Genomic DNA, 26,205 nt, shown 5'->3' with positions numbered 1-26,205 from the left:
GAGTAGTAGTGTTGACATCGGATTTTGGTCAGTAAATCCAATGTAATCTGAATTATGTAGATCATCAGTTATTGGCATATGTGCGCAGAAATTACAGGCAACAAGAAGGATCAGGCGTGTACATAGACAGCGATCAGCAAGTTTCTGACGGCGTCTGTCCTTTCCGGAAGGTTGCAAACATAGGCGGGCGCACATGCACATGCATTAGGGAGATGCTCCTAATTTGCATGCAAGATGATTAAAGGCGGGTCGCCGGATTGATTAACTACGAAGGAAGGTTAATGCGTGCATGCGAAGCTGGTCAGAATAAAGAAAGGGGCAAGATTACACGTGCAAGCAAAAGGTGATTAAATAAAGAAGAGGAGGATACGGCATGTGTGTTTTCCTTGCATGCGATACGTGGGAACAATCAGAATTGGTTACACATTCGGATCGGCGTTGGCACGGATAAATAGGAGAGAAGCTTAATCTAGAGGATTCTACGGAAAGGGAAGATAGAGTCCATGTATGTTAGTATTTTCTTTTAGTATAGATTTTTGCTTGTCAGGCAAGTTAGTCTAGGGTATAAATATGTACCCCTAGTCTCTGTAAAAGATTTATCACATGACTAATCAACAAACCCTACTTTTCCTTGCAATTTACTTTCTCGTCGGCGACTTCGCTATTTTCTTTTCTGTGAGTTCTTTCGAGCCAATCAAGGATGCATCACATTCGAGCGACTTGATTTGCTGGTAAGTGTTCATTTACCGAGTAAATCTGAGCTTTATTTTAAGGGCGTATCGTTGTTACTTCGTTTAGATCTATTCAACAGTTATCGAATTTTATATAGGTTTTGACTTCCGGCGCATTGCTGTTGTCTCATCTAGATTTATTCATAATTTATCGATATCTGCTAGATCTGTAGGTTTTTTCTATAATTTTAGCTTTTATCAAATCTACACAGCTTGGAATACATTCAATCGGCTATTAAATATTGTAATATCATCAAAATTATCACAAAGCCGATTAGATCTGTTTCAAGCGTTGTATTTCGAGTAGCTTTGTTTGAGTCACATATTCATAGCTTTTACACTGTTACACGTGTGTATCGACTGTCCTAGCCGATTTGTCGTTTTCTGTATCAGTTGCACTTGCCAATACGCGTTCGCATCCCCTTACACTGTTTCGCGCTTGTATCGATTGTTTCGACTGTTTTGTCGTTTTCTGTATCGGCAGAGCTTGCCGATACACCGTGTGAGAGACATTCGGAAATGCAGCCGATACGCTCTCGAATTTAACGTTTACCGATTTCTTGTCAATTTACAGGTCAAATTGACTGGCATGCTTGGTTTAAAGAAATTGCAGTCTGAGCTTGGCGAACGGTGCTCTCAGGCTTTACTGTGTTGATTTTTGCGTCAACATATCTTTTGGCACGTTCGGTGGGACATGATAGTTGAATTATCATCATGAATTTTCTAATGGATACAACTAAGTTCCAGGAGGTGATTGATCAAGCTATGCATCAAGCGATGATTAATTTATCTGATGGCTTGTCAAACACAGTACATAGTGTGGTTAAAGGTACAATTGCTGGCAATTTATCCCATCAATATAATCCTCATGCATCGCAACTGATGGTTTTTCAGCATCAAACATCGGCTCAGCTGTATCAGATAGGCAGCTATCAATATTATGCATCGGCTCCACAGACGATAGCTCATCAATTACCGGTGTCAGTGATTCAACAATCACAACCAACAGTTCATCAGCCAAAGCATGTGGTTCTGCAACTGCATCCAATGGTTTATCAGTTACAGCAGCCAGCCAATTATCAGCTACAAACATCGGCCCCTTCACTGATGGGTCATCATCTACGGCAACTGGGCGGTTATCAGCCAGATGTGTTGGGTCGTTCGTCGATGAGTTATCAGCCACAACAGTCTGGCAGTTACCAACCACAGGCATCGGTTTATCAGTCCATGGATTATCAACCGTCAATGGCTATTCCACAATAATCATATTATTATCCGCCACAGATGTCAATTTGTCAGACGATTTATCAGCCACAACAATTAAGTGTGCAGCAGCCGATGGCAGAGTCGCCAATTATACAATATCCGATCGTGCAACAACTTCAACCAGATAGTTGTCAGCCGATTATGCAACAATTGGGGCCAATAATTTATCAGCGGAACATTGCAGAGGTTGATGATCAAAGTGAACTGCTGAAATCTAAAGTATTGACCTTTGAGATGACCAAAGAGTCAGGGGTTGATGATCCCAGAGTAAAAATATTGGCCGATGAATTTAAAAAATAGAGCCAGTGTAAGCAAAGGTAGAGTTCTAAGGAGCCCCTCAAAGAAAGAACTTCAGCAAATCTCAGGGATATAGAAGATGAACTCGAGCAACATCAAAGGGAGGCGTTCGAGAAGGCTGTTGAAGAGTATAAGCTGGCATGTCTCAGAACATTCAGAGTTACCGAGAAAGGCGACGCGATTTAGATGCATGACTTCCCAAAGCCCGAAGACTTTACCACTGCAGCAGCAAGGAATACAAGTACAACCCCTGGGATTGGAGTGAGCGTGCAGCCATTACCATTGTCTTTAGCTCAGAATATCCTAGTATGTTCTACCACATCGCCGTTAGTTACTTCATCGGTGCAAGGAAGTTCGTTCACCATCCCAACTGAATTTGTACCAGATCCATCCTTGGGGACATCTCGTGAGTGCATGAATCTGCATGATGCAGAGACTGTTGCACGGACAAAGAATGCAATAGCTAGCAGTGCAGCTCAGAGCCTACAGTTTGCCTCTTGGGCATCACAGTCGTTAGTTTCAGTGCAGCTCAGAGCCTACAGTTTGCCTCTTGGGCATCACAGTCGTTAGTTTCATCAACTCAATCATCAGTTCAGATACTGCAGCCAGCCGGATGTCAGCTGCAAACATCAGCCCCTTCACCGATGGATTATCAACCACATCAAACAGACAGCTGCCAGCCAGAGGCATCGATACATATACCAAATATTCGTCAGCAATCAACATCGGCTTCTCAGCCGATGGTTCAGTGTAATGCAGATCATTGGAGATGTCTGTTTTTTATGTTTTGCTAGAACAAAGAATTAAGGCTCGTATTTATTGATGATTGCCAAGCATGCAGACGATATGGGAGTATTCATCGGCTCGTTAGAGGTAAATTAAATCAATATACTATTTCAACTGGAAAAGACGATGTAACAAATTGTACAAGAGTATTGGCCGTCATATTCATTGAGTATAATCGGGGGTTCTGCTTAAGTTTATGGGATCCAGGTGGACGGAGCTACGAGTGTAGCAGTGACCATCAGCCGATGACTTTGTTTTTCTTTCAGCCCGTTGACAATCGGCTTGTTACGTGTGCTTGTTGACTCTTGTCCTTGGATTGTCGATATAGTTCCATCGGCTATTACAAAGCTGAAGATTGCATGCATGGAAACAAAGATATATCGACTATTTTTGTGATTCAACACAACGTTCTCATTGAAGGACTACAACCGATGAAAAGAGTTTTGGTGATCCATATACAGGGTTGATAATTGTTTCTGATGATTCACTCTAGTGGTTTAAATTGATGGCAATTACTTTGAAGAAGCCGATAGACCACATTGGCTATCAGGCTATACTGGTTAAGCAAGTCACATATGTGTACGTGGTCTACCTGGGGAAAGGCTGGTTCGGCACGCCATTTGCTCACCGCATTGCTAATCGCGCCAGAGGTAACATGGCCCATGGGGCCGATGGTAAGCCGAGTGTCCTACTTGGTACAACCAATGACCGGACTTATTGGTGGACCTGTCAGATGAAATCTTCAGTGCTTATCGACCGCCGTATCCACTTCAACGCCAAGAGTGAGGAAGCCAATCGCCAAGGATGCGCAGCATTTGTGGAGCTTTATGTGTGTCAGATTGGCAAACCCGATGATCATGAGGACAGGCATCTTCCAGCGTGGAAGCAAAAAAGATTGAAAAGGTCATACACACGTATGTACGTACATGCGGGTTATACCTAGAAGTGACCAGGAGGCTAACAAGAATAATATCGGCTATATGGAGTTTTCGTTACTACAAAAAACTAACAGCCGATAGTCGTTTCTTTAAAGTGGCATCGATGGCTATTTCTTTAGAGCAAATGGATGGTTAGCCTGATCGGTTGTGTCCGGCATAGATATTTGATCAAGGAGGCTGTTGTGTTCTCACCTCGGCTCTGCATTGGCTGACGCATCAAGATCGGCATCGGCGCCCTAGCCGATATCAGCCGTGGCAGCGTCCATAAGCTCATGACGGTGAATATTAAATCGAGTATTACTGAATCATTGGATTCTTGACTGCTGCCGATTCAGAGACATATATTACAGCTGATGGATTCAAAGCTCTGTAAGAGGATGCGTGGTCAACGGAATTTGAAACTTGGTAGTTCATGAAAAAATCTTTATTATTTGGCTAGGCCAGTGCAAGACTTTTGGAAGATGATTGGAATTACTTCTATCTTGAGTGGATGATGTGTGTACCTATCAGCTCTTAGCTCCTGTATAGCCGATTTGTGTACCTATCAGCTCTTAGCTCCTGAGAGAACTTTATTCCACTGTCTAGCTAGTAGGATTTGCTGTGGCATGCATCCTGGATTCATGGACCACCAGTCCACCACCGCCATGCATCTCTCTCTCTCGAACTGTACGACCACTCCACCCCTGCAACACAGCAAATCCTAGCAAGGCAAGGGGAAGATACGGTCAATCTCGTTGCATTCAATGCGCCGCCCGGCAACGGCCCTCGCGCCACTCCGCCGGCCCGCCTCGTAAAGACCGCCCTCGCTCGGTCCTCCCGCTCGCCGCCAGAGCTGTACTGTGGTCGGGGAGGCCTTCTGCTTGTGGACCCCAAATTTGCACAAATAAATAGTGCATTAGGATTGAATTGAGTAGGAAAAAGTGTGCATTGAGGTGCGTACTGTGAGAGAAGATGTAACTCGATATGATGTGATGGATTTATAGTGCAACGTTCGCAGCGCGGCGACCCGATCTAGAAATAAGTTCGAGTTGGATTCAAGTTAAAATCACTGAACAAATTCGCCTGTAACTGAATGGATGATCTCTCTCATGGGTTTCGCTCTCACGAGTCACGACACTGTCCAACAAAAACGCAAGGCTCCCGGTCCCATCCGGCTCAAGGAAATCGCCCATTTTTTTTAATCAAAGGAATGGATGAATGCGAAAGAGGAGGGCATCCACCTGGACTGGTAGAATGGTAATGCAGTAAAACATGAATAGTTTAAATGACCACCACAAAGGGAATAACCGTTCAGCAAAATAGTAACCATCACAGCTTAATTCATCGCAAATTTGTCTTTTGCCTGACAAAATTTCGGCTGCAGCAGTGAACTCTGCTCACCGCAGCACGTCCATTGTGCTTGCAATGGAACACCGTTACAATTTACACCACCACTGTACCATTCCACGGTGCAATGTCGTCTGGAAACCACAAACGTAAGTCAGTCACTCCTGGCCTAACTGCGTGTTGCTGCAAACAGAGAGCCCAAACCTAAGCCACTCAACCTGTCGACCGGCGAAGTATCGTATCAGTCAAGAAACCCCTTCTTGGGTATCTCGACCTCCAACCGGTATAAGCCTCTGACGCTATTCTTCCTGACCCTACCGATACCATTGATCCCAAACAGCTTCCCTTCGCTGTTCTGCATCACCATGTGACGTAGGAAGCGCTTGGGGCCGGTCTGCTGGTGCCCGATGCCGACCATCATCACTGCGTGTGATGCCACCAGATTTGATTTGGGATGAATGAAAGCCTTCTTCTCGTTGAAGGCGTACACCTCGTCCGGCTTCAGGGTGAAATAGTTCCAGGATAATCTGAAGTGTCCCACCATGATGTTCCCCTCCTCGAGCAGCTTCGTCAAGCGCACCGTTTCGCTGGGCTCTACTTCCTCATACAAAAGGATCTTGATTATCCTGGACTGCAACAAATAGACAATGATGCCATTAGTTTTATAGCAGCAACTCTCAGCACATCATTTATTATGTTGTATTTACACACGAAACAGGGTTTAACAATGGGCACGGATAAGCCTTGCTGTTCACCCCAAGACACATATAGCATATTGTGCGTCAGAGAAACTAGTTCAAGGGAAACCGATCAAGGGTAATGAACACAATGCTACAAGTTAGCAGCTTTACAACGCTACAATATATTTAGACAAACAACCCACCGATCTCAGGTCTGAACTTAGCTACTGCTATGGGCTGAATTTTGTTCGGGTGGATCAAAACACAACATCACCCCCAAGGCCCCAACCCAAAATCGACCTCTTGACCATATCAGATGTCACCTGTTAACCAAGACCAGAGAACATTGATGAAGACGTTTCAGCTAAGACCAGCTCTATTCATCACCAGGCGCTCAATCTTTTTTTCACAACTCACTAAATCAGACATGTAATTGTCCCTTTGGCAATTTTCATGCAGTGGCACTGTACAGTAGCTATCATTTAACAGTTTCTTCAAGAGTTTCTCATAGATCTGCAACTAAAACTAAAAGGGACCAATGCTCTAAGTTATTCCTTATAAAACTAGCATCAACCTACTTCTCAATGGATTGGTGGCATCAAGCATAATACTCTCACGTGCTAGTATATATATAAATGTAACTTCCTTGGTTGGATGTGTAGAGAATAGGATTGGGAAAACATCACACACCCTAATAAGGGGGTGACATCTTATATATGGCTTGGTATACAAGTAATACATCATACAAGCAAAGCTATAAATCAACTATACAATTCCTAATACCCGCTCGCAATCGCAGCGGGAGGATCACAGACGTAAAAACTGGACAGTGAAGAATTGAATTGGAAGCCCTTTCGTCATGATGTCCGCGAACTAGTGAGAGGACAGGACATGGAGGACTCGAACCTGTCCCAATGTCACCTTCTCGCGGACGAAGTGAAGGTCAATCTCAATATGCTTCGTGCACCGATGGTGGATGGGATTGGCTATAATGTAGACAGCGGTCACATTGTCTCAGTCGACAACCGTAACTGAGGCGAGAGGAACATGAAGCTCATGAAAAAGCTGGTGGATCCAGCAACAGTCAACGACGGCATGGGCAACAGCCGGTACTCAGCCGCAGCGCTAGATCTGGAAACCGTAGTCTGTCGCTTGGAGGACGATGAAACCAAATTGTTGCCAAGGTAGATGCATAAGACAGAGGCGGAGTGTTGAGAATCCAGATAGCCAGTCCAATTCGCATCGGAGTAAGCAGTCAAGGACTGAATAGCGCTGGTGCCAATGTGAAGTCTGAAGGAAAGTGTGCCCTTCACGTAATGCAGAATGCGCTTGATCAGCGTGAGGTGAGGCTCGCGTGGATCATTCATGAAGAGGCACACTTGTTGAATCGCGTACGCTAGGTTGGGTTGAGTTAGGGTGAGGTATCAAAAAGACCCTGCAAGGCTCATGTACTCCTAGCCATCACTCTAGGAGAGCTTGGCGGCGTCAGTCGCCGAGAGCTTGGCATGAGTGTCAACAGGAGTCGTTGTAGATTGACACTCAATCATGCTAGCGTGCTAAGGAGATCTAGAGCATAGTGTCGCTGGGATAGGAACAGATCGTCGGCAGAGCGCGTGATGGAGATGCCAAGGAAGTGGTGGAGATCGCCGAGGTTCGTCATGGCAAACTTCGAGATAAGACGAGCCATGATGTGCTGAAGCAATGTCAAGGATGAGGCAATGATGACGACGTCATCGATAAAGAGAAGCAAGTACACAACCCGTGCACCGTCTTTATAAACAAAGAGGGAGGTGTCGGAGGTGGAGGCGATGAAGCCGAGCTGGCGAATGAAGGAGTCGAACTGCTAGTACCACGTCCACGGGGCCTGCTTGAGTCCATAGAGGGACTTCTGAAGCAGACAGACATAATCAGGAGCAGCAGGGTCCACGAAACCTAGGAGCTGCTGACAATAGACGGTCTCCTCGAGGTCACCGTGAAGAAAGGCATTCTACACGTCCAGCTTATGGATCGGCTAGGCATGGAAGGTGGCGATGCTGACAACTGTCTGGATGGTCTCCAGTTTGACCACCGAGCTGAAAGTCTCATCGTAGTCAATGTCGTGACGCTGGGAAAAGCCGCAGACCACCCAGCGTGGCTTGTGACGGGCAAGAGAACCGTCGGAGTGAAACTTGTGCATGAAGATCCACTTGCCCGTCACAACATTGGCGCCAGGAGTCGAGGAATGAGGTGCCAGGTGTGGTTGTCGACAAGAACCTGGAACTCATTGGTCGTGGCCGCACACTAGTTGGCATTAGCCCACCCGCTGCGGTATTTCGTCGGAAGCGGTGATGGTGCTGGTGAGGAGGTAGTGGCGCTGAGGTTCCTATACGCGTTGGATGACTCCCTTCGCTGAGCGTGTGACCGGGAAGACGTGGCTCAGGTGGAGAGGCGGATGCCAATGCAGGATAGGTGCCTGGCGACGACCATAGACGAGGTGGAAGTCGTGTCGTAGGGGTGGTAGGACCGGTCAGTGCTCACCGTGGGAGGGAGCAGAACCACCTGGCGCTCCTGGAGAGGAGGCAAAACCTTCAGGCATTCCTAGAGTGGAGGCAGGGGCGTTGTTTCTTGGCACAGACCCGCCTGGTCTGGTCAGGGGCAGTGCAGCCATGGGCGCTAGATGCACGACGGTGCCACATGCCAAGATGGCAGCATTGTCTTTGGGAAGTTCCTGCAAAATAGTGTGTGATGGCCGCGGCTGCTCAACGTCCAGTCATCCATAGACAGAGCAACCGAGGCTGCGGCAGGACGCACAGAAGGTGTCGATAGGAGAAAATCGAGTTGAGACGCTGGAGTACGGTGGGAGGAGAAGGGAAAGCAGGACTCATCGAAGACAACATGTCAAAAAATAAAAACTTTGCGAGTGGACAAGTCGAGACAACAATAACCCTTGTGGGAGGAGGGATATCCTAGGAAGACACAGACGGTAGAGCGAGGAGCAAGTTTATGGCTGGCCGTGGCGGAGGTGTTTGGATAGCACAGGCAACTGAAAATGTGCATGTTAGAGTACTCGAGAGGCTTAGAGTGTAGAAGGCGGTATGGGATGTCATTCTGGATAGCAGAACATGGGCGCCTATTGAGGAAATAGGTGGCAGTGGTGAGGGTCTGAGCCCAGTAGATGGCGGTCATGTAGGAGTGGATGAGGAGGGTGCAGGTCACATTGTTTAGGGTGCGGAGGTCACATTCAGCTTTCCCATTCGATGGAGAGGTGTACGGGCACAAGAGGCATAAGTGGACACCCCGAGAGGCCAGGAAGGACCCAAGGGACTTGTTGATGAACTTGGTGCCATTGTCCGCTTGAATGGCCCGAACGGATAGGTTGGACTGTGTCTGGGCATAGGCGCAAAAGTTGACAATGTGATTAGCAACGTCGGATTTGTGACCTATAGGAAATGTGTAGCAAAAATGGGAGAAATCATCCCGAATGACAAGATAGTAATGACAACCAGATATGCTAGCAATAGGGGACATCTAGACATCACAATACACTAGCTCAAAAGGAGTGTTACTGCGGGAAGTAGAAGAAGAGAAAGGTAACCGCACATGTTTGCCTAATTGAGGAGTGACATAAGGTATGACTCCCTTTATTACAAAAAATAGAGGAATTATTCCTAAGTGTGTCGATGGTGGCAGGATCAGGATGACAAAGATGAAGGTGCCACATGTTGAAGGAGACTGCAAGGCCGGCGTGAGGGGTTGTTGAGATGGCGGCTGGTGGGATGGTGTAAAGGTTGCTAGCACGATTGCAGCGAAGCATCACGTGTTTGGAGGAAGGATCCTTGACAGAGAAACCAAAGGCGTCAAATTCTATAGTTTAGTTATTGTCCCTAGTAAACTAACAAATAGAAATCAGGTTATGGGAGGGATGGAACAATAATAACATCATTGAGATGAAATTTAATTAGATGTGGTTGTGGAGAGAGTGGAGTTGCCACGACAGGAGATGGGTAGATTCTGACCATTGCCTGCGGTGATGAAAGAGTAGGAGAAAGGGAGACAGAAGTAGAGTATACCATCAGAAGATGCCATGTGGCCAAAAGCACCGGAGTCCACAACCTAGCTGTCGTTCTGCAGCACCATATGGTTGAGGGCAGTGACTAGGCCGCCCTGATCCCACATTTGGGCCGGAGGGGACACATGGAGAAAAGCAAAGGCGGTATGGGCCTAGGGAACCGGCCCAAGGAGCCCATGTGCTCTAGCGTGCCAGCCCCTACCGCCGTCGAAGCCGTATTGACCGACGGACTGATGTTGTTGGGTGGCATTGCCGCAGGCGCCCGTGCCTCGGCTAAAACAGAACCATGGGCCGAACAAGTGAGGAGGACCGCCCGCATGCTGGAAGTTGTCACCCGCCTGCTGGAAGTCACCGCCCTTGTTGCCCTTCCACTACTTCTTGCCGCCGCCAACGGGGCCCTTTTTCTGCTGGGAGCCGCCTATCTGGAAGGGGACGATGGCTGAGCGGCACCCGCCCAGGCTGGTGCTGGAGAAAGAGGTCAATCCAGTCCCCGCGACGTGAGCTGTGGAGTTGGTATCGCTTGCCTCAAGCCGAATTTCCTTCAAGGCCAACATGACCCGAGCTTGGGCGAAGGTGGGGCAGCCGGTAGTGGAGCTGGCGATGTCGTTGCGGTGTTGGAGTAGCAGGGATTGATGCCACGGAGAAGGTTCAGACTAGTTGAGACTCCTGGATGGGGTGGCCATTGTCACGGATGGTGTCGGCGAGGTTCTTAATGCGCTAGTATTACTTCGTGATGGAAGAATCCCCCTGCGTCATGGAGTGAAAGTCATGGCTAAGGAAGATGGCTCGGGATTGCTTGTTGACGCGAAAGAGGCCCTCGATGGCAAGCCAAAGAGCTTGGGCAGTTGTCCGCTTGATCCCAATCAGGGTTGCTGGGGTGCGGTGGCACTGTGCCATACGTGCGGCTTGAGGCCGAACTTGCCGCACATGAACTTGAAGAAGGAAGCCCACTTATTGTAGCTGGAGCTCTTCATCATCAGGGTCATGGGGACGTGAGACCTGACTTGAGATGGTGGCATAAGGGTGAGTGACAGCTGGCGGCGCCAGGTAGAGGATGAAGCCGCCCCTGCCACCACCCTGCGCTAGGACATCGTCAGCACATACCGCGAAGGACGAGAGGCGATGGTGCTGGCGCCAGTGGTAGGTAGGGTGCTAGTGCCCATAGTAGGGAGAGTGCCAGTGCCCATGGTGGACAAGGCGTCTTTGCCCGTGGCGCCCAGATTTCTGGTGCCCGTGAGTAGGAAGATGTCGAACATGGCGGACTCGGCAGATGAGTCCAGGGACATCAGCGCCAGGGGCCGAAGGGGAGAAGAGGGGCAGCGCCTAGGAACAGCGCACCAGGGGTAGACGTGTCGCTAGAGAGGAAGCTCTTTAGATTGGAGATCCCTAGATTGTCGCGGCTTTGAATCTTGCTAGAGAAGAAGCTCTTTTATGGTTTATGGCTGGTGCTTGGGGACTGCCCTGGTGCACAGCTCGAGGTGTTGGTAGAGAGTCTTTGTCAGGTCTTTCCTCTCAGTAATAGGTGAATATTTTCAGTGTATCATTGCTATCAATAGAAGTAAAAGCAAATTTCACCTTGGTCTGAGTTTTGTTCCTGCCTAAAACACCATGTCTTTTGAAGCTTTCCAATGTAACTTTAAGCCGCCTTTTGCCCCTGTCAGTTTTTTCCTCTGACATCAACTTCTTGCGTATACTTGTTTCATACTTGTTCTTCAAATCATCCACTGATAGGTTCCATTTGCACTCTTGAGGAGGTGACATATTGGCGTTATGTAATTTCATCAACGATTCCACAACTCCACAGCTTGACTGAAAAGTGCAGGTATCTGCATGTAAAGATCAAAAAAAAGGTGCAAATATTCAATTACAATGCAAGTATTGAGTAACATAAATAATAACAGAAAGATCATCTTAAGATATTGTAACATACCAGGCTGGCCTTTCTGATTCCGAACATGAGCCAAAATATATTTAGTCCTATATGGTCTTTCAACCCAAGTAAATTCTTGCGGCTGTAGGAATTTTATATATCTTAGTCATTTATCCAAATATTTAGAAAAAAAAGGTAAATGTAAAAAGACATTGCAGAGATTAAAACAGATACTTGGAAGTGGTTTTCCATCAAACTTCCATACAAATCACAAAGTTAGAGTTCAAACTTTTACTCTTTGAAAAAATAATTGTTAGATTTTCTCTAAATTATCAAGTAAAGCTCATCAGCTTAGTACTTGTAAAAAAATAAGCCCACAGTTAAGACTAAGTAAGAAAATGTCTAAGATTTACATTTAACTTACCATTTTTCTTGAAAATGCGCAGTTAGGATCACTAATATGATCTGAATCATCCTTTTCAAACTTTTCGATAACCTCAGTAAGTTCGTTTGTATTAACCAACCTCATGACTCCTAGATCCCTCGCATACTTAACCAAGTCTTTCCAGATGCCCCCACTCTTAACCAAAGTTTTGGATCGACCAACCACAAAACAGCAATGCCTGGAGGAAGGTAAATATTTGTCAACTAATGACTTGATAAAAAGATTAAATTTCTTAATAGCAAAACCAAAGTTCATGATAAAGGTCAGCTGTAGACACTTACCTTGCACTTGTTAAAGTTACATTCAAACTGTTTTTACTAACATGATTAAGCTCAGCATCATCTTCAATAATTGTTGATATCATTATCACATCGAATAAATTTCCTTCCAAGTTACTAATTAACTTCACTTGCAGATCAAATCTATCATTCATCTCATACATACTTCTCAGCTGATCCCCAACCGTGTTGGTTTCTTTACTTGACAAACATACCACACAAACACTGAATTTTCTGTCCAAATTTATCAGATCTGTATCGAAGCCAATTAAATTAGCTGAGAAGGGCATTAAGCCAAATAAATTAGATGAAATGAAACAGTTATCAACCATGGATAGGCAGTTCAATAAGAACAATGAATATTGGAATAGATGCATCATATGTGTCAAAAAAACTAGAGGATGTTTAAACAATACATCCATATTATGGCTGCTTATTTTTTCCATGTTACTGAATGATTAGTTGAGAAACATTAATCACTATGTTAGGGGCTTGGTTTGTGTGGCACAAAGAAAGGGACTGAGATCTAAGGAGGTAAATCATTTTATTTACTTTGCTTATTGAATCATGACCCAACAACAACAACAACAACATAGCCTTTTGTCCCAAGCAAGTTGGGGTAGGCAAACCATGACCCAAGGCTCCCTAATTTATAAGCTGTCAAGGTGTAGATATTGGACAAGCACATATTGGATATGCTAGAGATAGAACTTCCATGATAAGACTCCCTAATTTAAGCTGCCATCAGATTTGGCTGGTCTGCTCGACCCACAGGAAGCCAACTCATACAAAAGCAGGATTCACATACACAATGCGTGAGATGACAGGTTATGGGCAATTGAAGCATCCCACAGGTGGAAAATATTGGTGAACAACATTGGTTGACAGAGTTATAAATTACCCACACTCAACAAAAACTTACCTATATTAAATATAACACATAGAATCTGAAATGAAACTATTATCACACATGAGAACAGAAATATACCTTTACTTAGCTGCTGCAGGAGGATGGACAATGCAGCAGAAGTGATATAGCCTTTTCTTCTGTGTGAGATTTCCATAGAAGGAACATTCGCAATAATGAAAGTAACTTGGATTTAAACTCCTTATTGGACTCCAACAATATGTCATTTGCACCACATTTAAGTCTTCCGTTATAAAAATAAATATTCATGATCTTTAACATCAACGGATGCAGCACATATTGATGTGTTAGTGATTGCTTTTCTGGAACCAACAGTTGCAGTCTTTCATAAATGCTTCTGCCAAATCCAGCTTCTGCACATATCTATAAATTACCATAAAAGGTCCACTTAGCTATAAAGGCACAAAGGTGTTTAAAAATATGTAAGTTCAACAAATAAAGGCACAAAGGTGTAAGTGCTTGAAAATATAATGATATAGCCATCAATTATGACATTACGTACTGAATATATAAGCATAGGCTTTATAACTAGCTAAAAGAATGTAAACCATCAAATAACTACAAATGCTTCTCTATGTTATCATTTTGAGTATATAATAGTTAATTCTTTCACATGTGATAGCCTTTTTTTTGTCCTTGATACTGCAATACATTACAGTTATGCGAGGAGTGTACACACCTTGCTATGGACAAATGCCTGTACATGAAGATGGTCTCCAAAAAAGATGATATGCCGTATGGGAAGTGCAAGTGGAAGTAGCATATCCGAGGCTTTGATTTGATTGGCGCCACTGACTATCAAAACATCAAATGCATCTATTCCTTGTCCATGCAACTTCCACGTGCAGTCAAGGGAGGTGATAATGATTCTAGAGTGCTGAATACAGATCTTGTCAATGTCATCCCTGTTTTCCGGCTGAGCCAATTGCAGTGAGTTATTCAATTTAGCAATGAGTCTTATACAGCTCATCCTAGTTTCATTCAGCAACTTTGCTCCGCAGTCAGCACTGTCCACTGCATCAGTAGCAAGAATAAGTTTGAATTCTGCTTCAACCTTATCCTGTCTCAGATCCTTATTGTGTAACAGGGCTTGAAGTTGTTTCATTAGCTGCAGCAGTTCCAAAATGCTATCACAATCTTCATCCAGCAAAGATATTGCTGAACCACTGCTGACCAAGTAAACTAAATAATCGCAAAGATGGATCATGATGTCCGTGAACCTCTCAGCAAACAATTTGACAGAGAATGGAAAGAGTTGATTGCTGCAGCGTTCACATTCATCCGAACTTGGGCAGCGTGGTGAGTGATAAAATCCACTCAAGTCCAGGAAGGCAGACATGCTTCTCAGCAAGCTCTTGCACAGCTTCACACAACAATATAGCTCATGAGATCTATTTTCCAGAAAGACACTCTCAAATTTTCTGCAGTTCTCTAACCCTCTAATGCTGTTGAGCACAAGAACATCACCAGATGGATCTGAAGGTACCAAGAAATCCTCTATATCCATCAGAAAGTCAACAAGGCATGATTCACTAGGAAGACAAATTAGCACTCTTGAACTCAAATTCAAGAAATTTTTCATGAGGGTAGAAATGCATCCTTTCATACTCCGTGGTGGAGCCCAGACTACCTCAGTATGGCATTCATGTATGCATTTTACACTTGATGTAAGATTTGAAATCACATCATCTCCCTGTTTCTTGTTCATTGAGAGCATATCATCTTTGTAGTTGTGTGATTCTACACAAATCTTACACCTTTTTTCAACCTATATTGCAAACAATGTTAAGGTGGCTGGAAAGCACATTCTAATAATAGAATTCAAACAAATGATGAGAATGAATACATACATTATTGGATAACTCAAGAAGCGCTTGAATGGCAATTTGATTCCCCTCGTCTTGAAGAGAGAGAATGTTGGCTATCTCCATGTTATATTTGATGTTCGTCAAAAAGATAACAAATTTTATTTTATCTAGCTGGAGCATTTCAGAATGTGGAACTAACACTCGAAAACTTTTCTGGAATGATGCATCTTCATCTCTACCTATTCCTACTACTAGTCCTATAGAACAGGACATAATGTCAATATTAGAATCTCTAGGACATCTAGAACTTAGCAGGCATACATCAAAATCTCTGGCCATGTGATGGCACTGAATTTCATCTGATCTTGTCATTGGAAGGTCCACATCGAGATAGAAAAGAGATGGAGAATTGCATTCTCCAATTGAGAGCAGCTGACAGTATTGACTTACTGCAAGATTTTGTATTGCTGCACATGTTGCCGATCTTGTTTCTTCAATTAAGATCCCAGAATACACATCAACGAAGTGATTGGGCGAATCAAATTTGGAAGGAATATGATTCACCTAATAAGAGAAAACAATTCAGTTAATTTCTCATGCAAAAAGAACAAATTCTGCTATATTTTACATCCCGTAGGGGCTATAATTGGAGTTCAGTAGTTCCTCTAGAAAATTACTGACTAACAGCAACAAAGTTATATTATCTAATTGTATGCTCCAGGCTTAATCATCTCTTGTGTCAGATCACTGCCTGTTGCTCTTAGTGGGTGATACTGCTAGCTACAAGGGGTTTAGATTTGAACCGTTTGGCTGCAAATTCAGGGTTTTCAGAACGTGGTGAGCAAAACTTGGAACCACCAGGTGTCCCTACGTAACCCATTCTTAAGATTGCACACAAAGCTTCATGGTACAGCAGAGTGACTATGAATTTGGGCAAAATCTTTGATCAGTAACAGGTGGCGGAGCTAGGATTAAAGCCAGGGGCCAATTTCATCCTAATATAAGAGCTACATAGCACAAGTGAAATATTATATAAAGCTAAAAAATAAAATTTCACTCGTGCTATGTAGCTTTTATATAACTAGAGTGAAAAAGCAATCACTGCAAACATGTCAAGGTCTGGAGAAGAATCGACAAAAGAATTGACATTAGGCATATTAGATCTTGCATATATACTAGCAGTATAAGCATTGCACCGCTATGAGCTAACAACCTAGAACATTGAGACAACGGCTATGGCAAGTGCCAGATGCTAAAGTTTCTTCAGAACTTTTTGCAGAGCAGGGGGGTATGCCGCCCTGGTTATTAAAACGTCGTGAAAACGTCGTTTAAACGTCGTTTAAACGAAAAAACGTCTCTAAGTCTTGAAACGCTTGAACGTTTTGCCGAAATCGCGTAAAACATTCGTTTTACATGTTTAAACGTTCGTTTTCCACGTTTTCTCGTGAAAACCTTTGAAACGAGGAAGGGTTGGCATTTTAGGGGGCTTCCCATTCATAGAACAAGGACCCCCAATCGCCCCCACGACCCACCCCTGTCCAGATCGAGATCGAAGCCGCCTCCCTGCCGCGTCCTCCCTGGCTCCCTGTCCGCCGGCCGCCTTCTCCCTCTTTGCCGGCCGCGGCCTCCCTCTCCGCCAGGCGCGTCCTGCCATCCTCCCTCTCCGCCGGGCGCCTCTTCCCTGACCGTCGCCCGCCGCCTCCCTGTCCGCCGGCGCTGGAAGGCGAAGGTCGCCTTCGCCCGGGGTGCCACTGTCCGCCTGCCGTCGCTCGGGGCGCCACTGTCCAGATCGAGATCAAGATGAGCTCCTACCTGTCCGCCCTCCGCCGGCCGCCTCCTCCCTGTCCGCCGGCCGCCTCGTCCCTGTCTGCCGCCGCCGGCGGGAGCGAGGGGCGGAGGGGTGCGTCGGCGGCGCGAGCGACGGGCGGAGAGGAGTGGCGGCAGCTTGAGTGAGGGGCGGAGGGGAGAGTCGGCGGCGGCGTGGGTTCGATCTGAGAGAAGGAGCATCCGTCGTCCGCGGCGGCGTCGGCGCAAGCGAGCAGCGGCGGCGCGACTCGCGGGCGACCTGAGGGGCGGAGCGGAGGGGAGAGAGTCAGAGGGGTGAGTGCCTGAGTGGGCTGGGGCCTGGGTGGGACTGTGGGAGCGGGCTGGGGGGCAGCGAGGGGCTTAGTGGGCTGGGCCGTTCCCCTCTTCTACCTTTCCTCCTTCTCTTTCTTCCTTTTTGCCTTTTCTCCCTTCATCGATTCATACTTCTGCCATTTTCAAATATGTTTAAAACGACGTTTAAACGTTCGTTTAAACGCCAAAATTTTCCCTCCATCATTTCAACGTTTCATCGTGTTAATAACCTCGTATGCCGCTATGGCCCAGGTTGGCCTTAACATAGCTCCAGCAGCTGTTGGTAACAACAAGGTTTCTGCTGACAGCTGTGAAGTAATTGATCTGGATTTTGACGTTGTGCAAGAGTGCAGACAGTTAAGCCCAGAAGAGACTCATCTTAATTAAGAGGGAACTCGAGAACAGATTCCTCGCTATGACTGCCATTGAAAAACTGCAAGCAAGACATCAATCTACAATCTCTTACATTAAGGCTGGGGATGTAAATTTCAAGTTTTCCTTCCTGGGTGTAAATGGAATCAGAAGAAAGAACTTCATTCAGAGTCTTGAAACTGAACATGGCACGATGCATCTACAAGAGGACTAGAGGGCAGTGCATTAACATTCCAGACCATTGCTAGGTAATACAAGGAGCCGAGAAGTAACTCTGAATTGGGATAATCTGCATATTCAGAGGCACGACCTTGACAGTCTGGAAGACAAGTTATTAGAGGAGGAAGTTAGAGAGGTGTTCATGGATATACAACCAGAAAGGCACCAGGGCCGGATGGGTTAATTGGGAAGTTTTTTGAAATCTCGCTGGCAGATCATCAAGGAGGATCTCATGCTTGCATTCCAATTTTTCTACAACCAAATGGCCAGCATTTCAATCTGTTCAATTCAACAAATATTGTCCTAATACCCAAATCACCGATAGCTAAGAGTTTGTCGGATTTCAGACTGATCAGCCTGACTAGCAGCATCGCAAAGATCATTTCTAAACTGCTTGCTATCAGGCTTTCCGGTCAGCTCGGTATGCTTGAGTGATATCAATTTATATGTAATCGCAATCTACTATAAGTCTGTAACTCTGAATTGCTTCGTCCTCTCAAACGAAATTAGAAGTGCTCCTGCTCTTAGTTCAAAAAGAAAAGCAAAGACAGGAGTACCTTGCCAATGTAGAGATCATCGTTGAGCAGATCGTTGATTGTCCACGAAAGCAAAGCCTCTGATAAAAAATTGCTCAATGGCAGCAACGGTGCAGAGGTAGGCGGCGGCAGCGCCCGTTTCTTCTCCCCAGACTCCACTGTCGAGCAGGCGGCTGGATGCTTTCTTGCCGCCGACGCGCCGCCCAGGTCTACTCCAGCGCTGGCATTTCCTTCCTTGCAGTCCGGCCTGACTTGCCACCGGCCGTCGGCCGTCGGCCTGACTCCATCCTGCTGGGGAAAGCCTGCATCATCCCCTGCGGCACCATCCCGCTGGCGGCTCGTCGCTTGCTGCACGGACTGATTGCCCGGGCCTCCAAGGCGGAGTCTTGCTTGCTCGGCGTTGCCTCCAGCGCTTCCACCGCCGCTGGCATTTGCTTCCTCGCCGTCTCCCTCGCCAGCTGGGACCCCAAGGCGGGGGCTTTCGCCGCCGTTATGCGTCCCTCGGCCACCGCCCCAGCCTTCATCGCCGTCTCCCTCGCCAGCTGTGACCCCAAGGCGGGGGCTTTCGTCGCCGTTGTGCCTCCCTCGGCCACCGCCCCAGCCTTCCTCGCCGTTGCGAGGCCTTCCTTGCGGGTCGCCGGCTGCGGCAGGACCCGGGCCCCTTCCTTGCTCGTAGTTGTGCTTGCCTCCTCGGCGACCGCCTCGACCTCCACCGCGGGCCGCCTCGCCGTGGCACCCTCCGCCCCGACGACCATTCGGACCTTCTCGATTCTCCATTGCTAGGCTGCAGGTAGAGCTGCCCAGCAACCACCGGCGTGCTCTCGTCCCGCAACCACCAGCGCAAGGCTGCTTGGGGGCAGGGAGACGCGAACTAGTAAGTGTCGCAGCGGACAGCGGGGGTGTGTGTTTTTGCATATGGCCCTTTTCTAAACCATTTTTTACGATAAACCATTTTTTTCTTTGAAAACTGCTTTTGAAAAGGTTCAATTTTTAGAAATAATTTTTCTGCATCCAATGAATGAGATGTTTAATAAGATATAATTTGGTTCATGTTATTATAGTTGGCTAGATTCAAAGAATAATATGCTGATTCATCTATTTTTTTTCAACCATAATGCTACAATTTCACTCTTTATTTGAGATAGAGCACTTTCTTACACCCATGTCGACAGGCTCATGTGCTAGCCTATGCACTTTCGTGTTGCCTAAACTTTTCCATTTTTACGATGGGACTCAAAGTGTTGGCTCTCTCTTTCTTCTTCAATCGCTGCTATTCTGTTTCGCCTAGGACCGCCACCGCTACCTTCTCAACTTCTCCAATGGCACTTGGTGATTGACGCACCACTTCGGGGAGCAGCATGCCGATGTCATGCGTAGAGGTAGCTCTCGGATTGATTGTTTGAGATGTGGTCTCTATGTGGTCAAGCTTCTAGAGCATGCGATCAGAGTCCCTATCACTCTATGTGATCTCTTTTACAAGTGACCTGACAACTTAAAGGTTAGTTGGATTGCTTCAAGTTTGTTGCTTTATTTGAGGATTGCATTGGGGTGATTTGGTGGGTCATGCTGCAAAAATGACAAGACTTGTGGATATTTTTAGTTGGAAGATGAATATGATAAATATATAGGTTTGTAGCATCCCCAACTTTCAATGCAAAATGAAGCAGCGGATGCAATTCAGTTGTGTTCAGATAAGTGAGACCGTGAGAGTGAGATGGATGAGCAGGTTGGTGACTAACAGTGGTAAGATGAAGCTACAGATACGTGAGATGAAGCAGCATTTGTATGAAATGAAGTTGCAATTTTGCATGTGATTTAAAGCTCTGGATAATGGAGTTGAAGCGAGATTGAAAAGTAGTGGAGAAATTTGTAGGTAAATAATAGTGGGACCAACACCGCAAAGTACAAAATGACATCTCAAATAAAGATAGAATTATACCAGTATGGTTGCAAATAGGTGGACATAGTAGTGGTATTTCACCCAATCTAACCACTTACAATGGCATGCATATAACTAACCCAAAAGGAAACGATTGCCTACTATAGGCATCTAATACTGGTTATGAACAAAAATAAAAATAGGACCATAAATGTACAGCCTTGACGATTGCAACATACAAATTCCAACAAGCTAACAGATAACATCTGAAACCGTCTGGCTAAACAGCTTCCAGCTTTGTCAAAATTCATCTGGATACCATAAACCGTACCCACCACCAGTAAAGCCACGAGTAGCTGGGTGCCTCAGGTCATTCACTCCTTGATTTTGACATGCATTGCAATGACCTGGTGAGAACAATAACCAACAAATTGTATTAGAACACCATAAGTAAAATGTATTATAACAATTTAATCACATTTTGCTTCCTAATTGTTTCTGCAAACACACCATTTTCATTCGGCTCCAACCGGCAACAGAAATAGGATTTTCTCCCAAACATCTGCTTCACTTCTGCAAAGTACAATGCACTGACCCAATCATCTGAGTTAACCTTCTTCAACTTCACCGTAAAGTTATAGTGGTGGAAAATGTTATGGTAATCCTCAACACTGACACACTGGTAGCAAAGTTCGTCGAGGTGGTAGTCAACTATCTGAAACAAATCAATATATAGTTAGCAGAACATACTTCTTGCAGTTTGGAAAAGAATCAGATTATTTATAGCAATGTGTACCTTGAGATCGTCTCTTCTTCCAATGTAGTCTTCGAAAACCAGTGCTACCTCGTCACGCATCCATTTCTTTGCATTCTCAACAATTTCTTCATCTGAAGCTTCCTGTCTGAATTTCACAACAAATTTGTGATCGACATTTCCTTACAAGACATATCATGATAAGATGTATACAAAAATAAATATTTTGTCAACCAAAAAATGTTTGTAACAGCGTACAAATCAGTAAGCTGCACTGGACGTATGAAAAAAATCAATGTGATGTTTGAAAACACTAAGTACACCCATTGCACAGTGAAGTTCAAATGTTGGCAAATATACAACTCCATTAAAAACTACCATTTGGCAAGTCTTGCAATACATTTCATCATCATAGAAAGAGGCACTGGGGGGGGGGGACCCATGGGTGTAGAGCAAATGACACCCATGTATTGATACTATCAGCATCATCTCAATAATTCCCGAGAAAAATATAGGGTACAATATATCAATGTGTACCATAAGGGGTTTTTGGACAGTTTACAGCCCTACACATATCCTGTTTCCCTCCCAAACATTATACTTCCAACTGACAAAACAAAGTAAAACCACAGGCTTTAGTACCCCTGCAGGTGTTAGCCTGTAGATATATCAATAAACCATTATATTAAAACTTTAACAATAAAAATGAAAATGCTTAGATCAAATCAAATTAATACCAAGTTACCAACTATAAGCACGAGAAAGCATTGGGGGTTATGATGAGAGAGAACTGGAGACCTTGTTTGGAACCTCTACCTTAGTTTTCTGGGTACTGTACTATGCTGAGGATGAGCAACTGCAGTAGACATCTTTTGTTGTTCTTGATCAGCTAGGAATTGCCTCCTTGGTGGTGATAATGGCGGTGGTGGCTCAATACCCCACTCGGCAGCTAGGGAAGTAAGCGCAGCATGATTTGCAGCTTCAAGTTCATCAAAAGCTTGACTGATGCTGGTAGGAGGATGCGCATCAAAGTATTCCTCAAGCAAGCGCAACTCCTCTTCCGTACTGAAGAAAAACATGCTCATAAGGTTACAAGTAAGCAAAATATTAGTGTTAAAAAATTAGACCAAAAAGTTATGAAACTATCAAGTGAAGAAATGAAGCAAGTGAATTCATTTCTAATTTCATGAAAGCAAAAGAAGACATGGGTGCTTTAATTTTTGTTCTTGAATACTCAGGAGAGTTACATATTATACACTAGTAGATAGAGAGGAGTGAACAGTGACCTGACAATGTGATAATGTTTGCTATTATAGCCCCTTGTGTTATTATGCACCCTGATTAGCAGTAAAACTACTCTACTACTTCAATGCTGTATGCCTTCTGGTATTACACTAGAAAATGTTTTGAACTTGGTTCTAACCAGATAGACACTTAGTAATACCATTTGGTATACAAATTTTAATGCCAAATGATTTACACTGCTTGAACTTTTTATGCTACAGTAATCGCATGCCACCTAATTGTTTTTTATGTTATGCAGCGCATGCATGTTTGGTTAAATTCTAGTTCTTGAAGGCTTCTTGCTAGTAATACTACATTTAAAACTTCAAAAAACAAATAACAAAATAGTAGTATACAACTTCAAAGCATTAAAGATGGTACTTACTCGTCATCTGAATCTTCTGTGGGCTTCTCAGATGTTGAAAAAGATGAGACAGTCAATGACAGTGCCTCAGATCTTGACAAATCAGTAATCGATTGAACAAGCTCGCTATTGTTTGCATCACCGGCATGCTTCTCAAGCCTGATCAAAATATATTACCCCATTATGACAACATAAATAAAATAACTAGTTACTACAATACAAGCAAAAACTTTATTAAAAAAAGGGGAAATAAGTCTGAACAGTTACATTCCCTGCCCGCGTACACCTCCGGACCACTTCGGGCGGGGTGGACGGGCTGAACAGCGAAGAGTCTGTGGACCAAGAATTCAAAATCCAAATCCAGATCTTACATGTTCAGGGGGCCTGTAAACATGACAAGATGTTTAGGTGCAATGTGCTAATCTCATCTATTTTCCAATCTATTTTCTTTAAAGATAAGACATAATCCTTTGTTCACATTTTTGTGATAAAATCTGTAATACAACAAAAGGACTAAACATTTGTCTCAAGACATTAGCAAAATAAATTACAGAAAAAATCATGTGAGGTCCAGTTCTTGATTTTATGGTGTCGCACTAACCATATGTTGGTCTATTATTTTTTCAAACTATTAATTAGAGCATCTACATGTAAAGGTCATCTTCGAGACTTTGTAACTTCTTATCATTAAATTTAGATAACAAATATCAGTGGAGATAAACAAATACAACAATTATACATACGCTTCATCATTATCAGACTCTTCAGCATCAGTTGTTTGAGGGGTTAACGGTGGTGAGTCAATCAACGACAACGCCTCAAATGTTGGTGAATCTGTAACTAGCCTGCCAAGCTCACTGCTACTCACGATGCCAGGATGCTCTTCAGCCCTAAGCAAATCATTTTACAAAACAAAACTGCTCAGCCAAAAGAATAGGCAGAAGAAAGGATTCTACAAAAATAATTACAAAAGCCAGATAATAATAAATAAATAAATAAATAAATAAAGGTAAAAGAATAATAATTATGACCCTTACGGCGTCTGTCTTCTGGGTCGAGACCGCCTTGGCCGGTCTGAATAGAGAACACTCTGTCGAACACGGGTTCCCCCTTCAGCTCCAGGATGACTGTTCATGTAGGAATTGGCACTTTTTGTTAAGATTACTAACAACAACAAACCATGTTGATCATTGACCATGGAATGCTCATTATTGTCTGTTCAGTTTTTTCAAAGATAAAGCATTAATTTGAAGGGGACAACAAAAAGCTTTCCAACCAAACACTTCAAGAAACCAACACTTCCTCTGTTCCTCACAATTAAGACAGAAAGACGCTCATTGCACAACATTTGCCAGCAATTATGAACCTTACACCACACAGAAAGTCCTAGAATCCCTCAAAAAGAGACATGAAGCATTTTAATCCTCTAAAAATTCCCAGGCTGCTGTTTAGCAAGTTTTAAGGTTCTAGGGAAAGGTTGTCACGTGGGCGGACATAAGGAGAATAGATATGTGTTGTATTTCTTCTCAAAAAAAAAGATATGCGTTGTATTTGCTATGTTATGTGTTTGTTGTAGTACAGTGCACAATACATTCTGTTTCTTGCAGTTCGAGCCAATCTGCTAGTTTTTGAATTAGAGTGTGAAATGGTTCTCTACTTCTTGTAACAGAAACCGATTACAAAGAGGAACAATCTGCTCATCAACAAAAAAAAAAGTGATCTTTTTGGTAACAAAATCTAGCAGGATATTTTCCAACATCATAACCGGGCAAGGGAACCTAAATGCTCAGGCAATTTTACAGTCCAGGAGATATCTGTGTGGCAAGAAATGGTGATTTGCATCCAGCGTCCCTGCTCAATTTGAAATCTCCATTGCAGCACCGATTTGTTGTGAAATTACAAGAAATTCTACATTGTTCTTGGTAGATTCAGACGAGATGGCCTAGGGCAACGGAATTGGAAGAAACAAACTCACTCGGAGCGGGGTGCAGACGAGGAGGATGGCGCCTGAGAGCGGGTTTCAGGCCGCTGACGACTTTGGCTGCTGAGGTACTCCCTGAGGAACTCCCTGGTGTACACACCGTGGATCCTCCCGTCGCTAAAAACAACACGAAGACCGGTAGGAGAGTCCGGATCGGCGGCACCGCCGTCCACCGGCGGCGCAACGGAGGAGGATGCCTGGGACTGGGAGTGGGTCCCAGATCGCCGAGGCCGCCGCCGCCGCTGCCGCCGGCGGCGGCTGAGGCCGCTCTCACCGGCCCCGAAACGGGATTCGTCTTGGGTGATCGGGCCCCGCTGCACAGGATCCTCCTCCATGGGTGTGGGCGGCCGGCGGCGGCGGTTGCCGCCCCCCGACTCCTCCATGGCTGCAGCTTAGACTGTCTCCAACAGACACAAGGCAAAAACGAGACCTATTTGATGTTTGGGTGGCGTACAGGAAAAGCCCATGTAACGTAAAACTACCCGGTCTCCAACAGCGGTAACGCAAAAACGAGACCTATTTGATGTTGGGAAAATTCGATTCATGCCACCACAACTCCGTGAATTTGGGTGTCATGTTGAAAATCATGCCACTCAATGGCATGATTTTCAACATGAGATCCAATTTCAAGAAATTGGAGTGGCATGGATCCAACTAACCCTTTGATGTTTGGGTGGCGTACAAGGAGGAGCCGCGCCCTGGGCCCACCACTACCGGCACCAGAGGTTTGCGTCTCTCGTCCTGAGTGACGCAATTTTGCCTTGCCTTTGGTCCAGTACCCAAAATGCGTCACCTGTTTAGGTCAGCTGTTGGGGAGTGTTTTTGGCAGGCAAATACACTGTGAATGACTCAAATTTGGGTATAGGTCATGTGTATATTCAAATAAAACCATAAAAATTAAAAGGCAGCTGATGATCCAGCCTGCTTACCGTGGGTCGTTGGATTCTGATGTACGGCCCATCGGTTCGACAGCGGCGGCGAGACGCGTCGTCGTCGTGGTCGTCCTCCTCCGAGCACAAGCTCGATCGCAGCAATTGGTGGATGCAAATTGCTCCGCTGGAAACTCAGAGGGTGACCCCGATGGAGACACAAATAAAAGTAGTACCAGTTCGATCGGAGTACGCGTGTATATCGGTAAAAAGGATGCACACGTGTAGTACTGACCCCACACAAAATTAAACGCGTATATCTGAAATTACTTCTCCGAGTTCAATTACGATTAGAGCAACTCGAATAGTTTGGTATCTCTCCTCCCCATTCTGATTTTTTTGGCAAATTCATAAAAAACACTATCCAA

General features: G+C 44.9%; 2 protein-coding genes across 2 annotated transcripts; both read right to left on the bottom strand.

Moving 5' to 3' along the window:
• Positions 1 to 5,360: 5,360 nt before the first annotated feature.
• Positions 5,361 to 13,744, bottom strand: LOC120640586. The gene is made up of 6 exons (XM_039916461.1): positions 13,654 to 13,744; positions 12,669 to 12,918; positions 12,367 to 12,565; positions 12,003 to 12,084; positions 11,648 to 11,898; positions 5,361 to 5,975 (listed from the first exon to the last, which is right to left on the bottom strand). Exons 1-6 carry the CDS (start codon positions 13,727 to 13,729, stop codon positions 5,586 to 5,588), a joined length of 1,248 nt encoding a protein of 415 aa, XP_039772395.1. The 5' UTR covers positions 13,730 to 13,744; the 3' UTR covers positions 5,361 to 5,585.
• A 6,812-nt stretch (positions 13,745 to 20,556) lies between these two features.
• Positions 20,557 to 25,351, bottom strand: LOC120640585. The gene is made up of 9 exons (XM_039916460.1): positions 24,903 to 25,351; positions 23,965 to 24,054; positions 23,671 to 23,817; positions 23,195 to 23,311; positions 22,949 to 23,086; positions 22,096 to 22,344; positions 21,322 to 21,427; positions 21,036 to 21,240; positions 20,557 to 20,932 (listed from the first exon to the last, which is right to left on the bottom strand). Coding segments are annotated over exons 4-9 (807 nt in total). The 5' UTR covers positions 23,197 to 23,311; positions 23,671 to 23,817; positions 23,965 to 24,054; positions 24,903 to 25,351; the 3' UTR covers positions 20,557 to 20,825.
• Positions 25,352 to 26,205: the final 854 nt, after the last annotated feature.

This window comes from Panicum virgatum, chromosome 7K (genome assembly GCF_016808335.1).
Source record: "Panicum virgatum strain AP13 chromosome 7K, P.virgatum_v5, whole genome shotgun sequence".
NCBI lineage: Eukaryota > Viridiplantae > Streptophyta > Magnoliopsida > Poales > Poaceae > Panicum > Panicum virgatum.
Note: the sequence above shows the minus strand (reverse complement) of the source record. Positions and strands in the feature narration are given on the sequence as shown.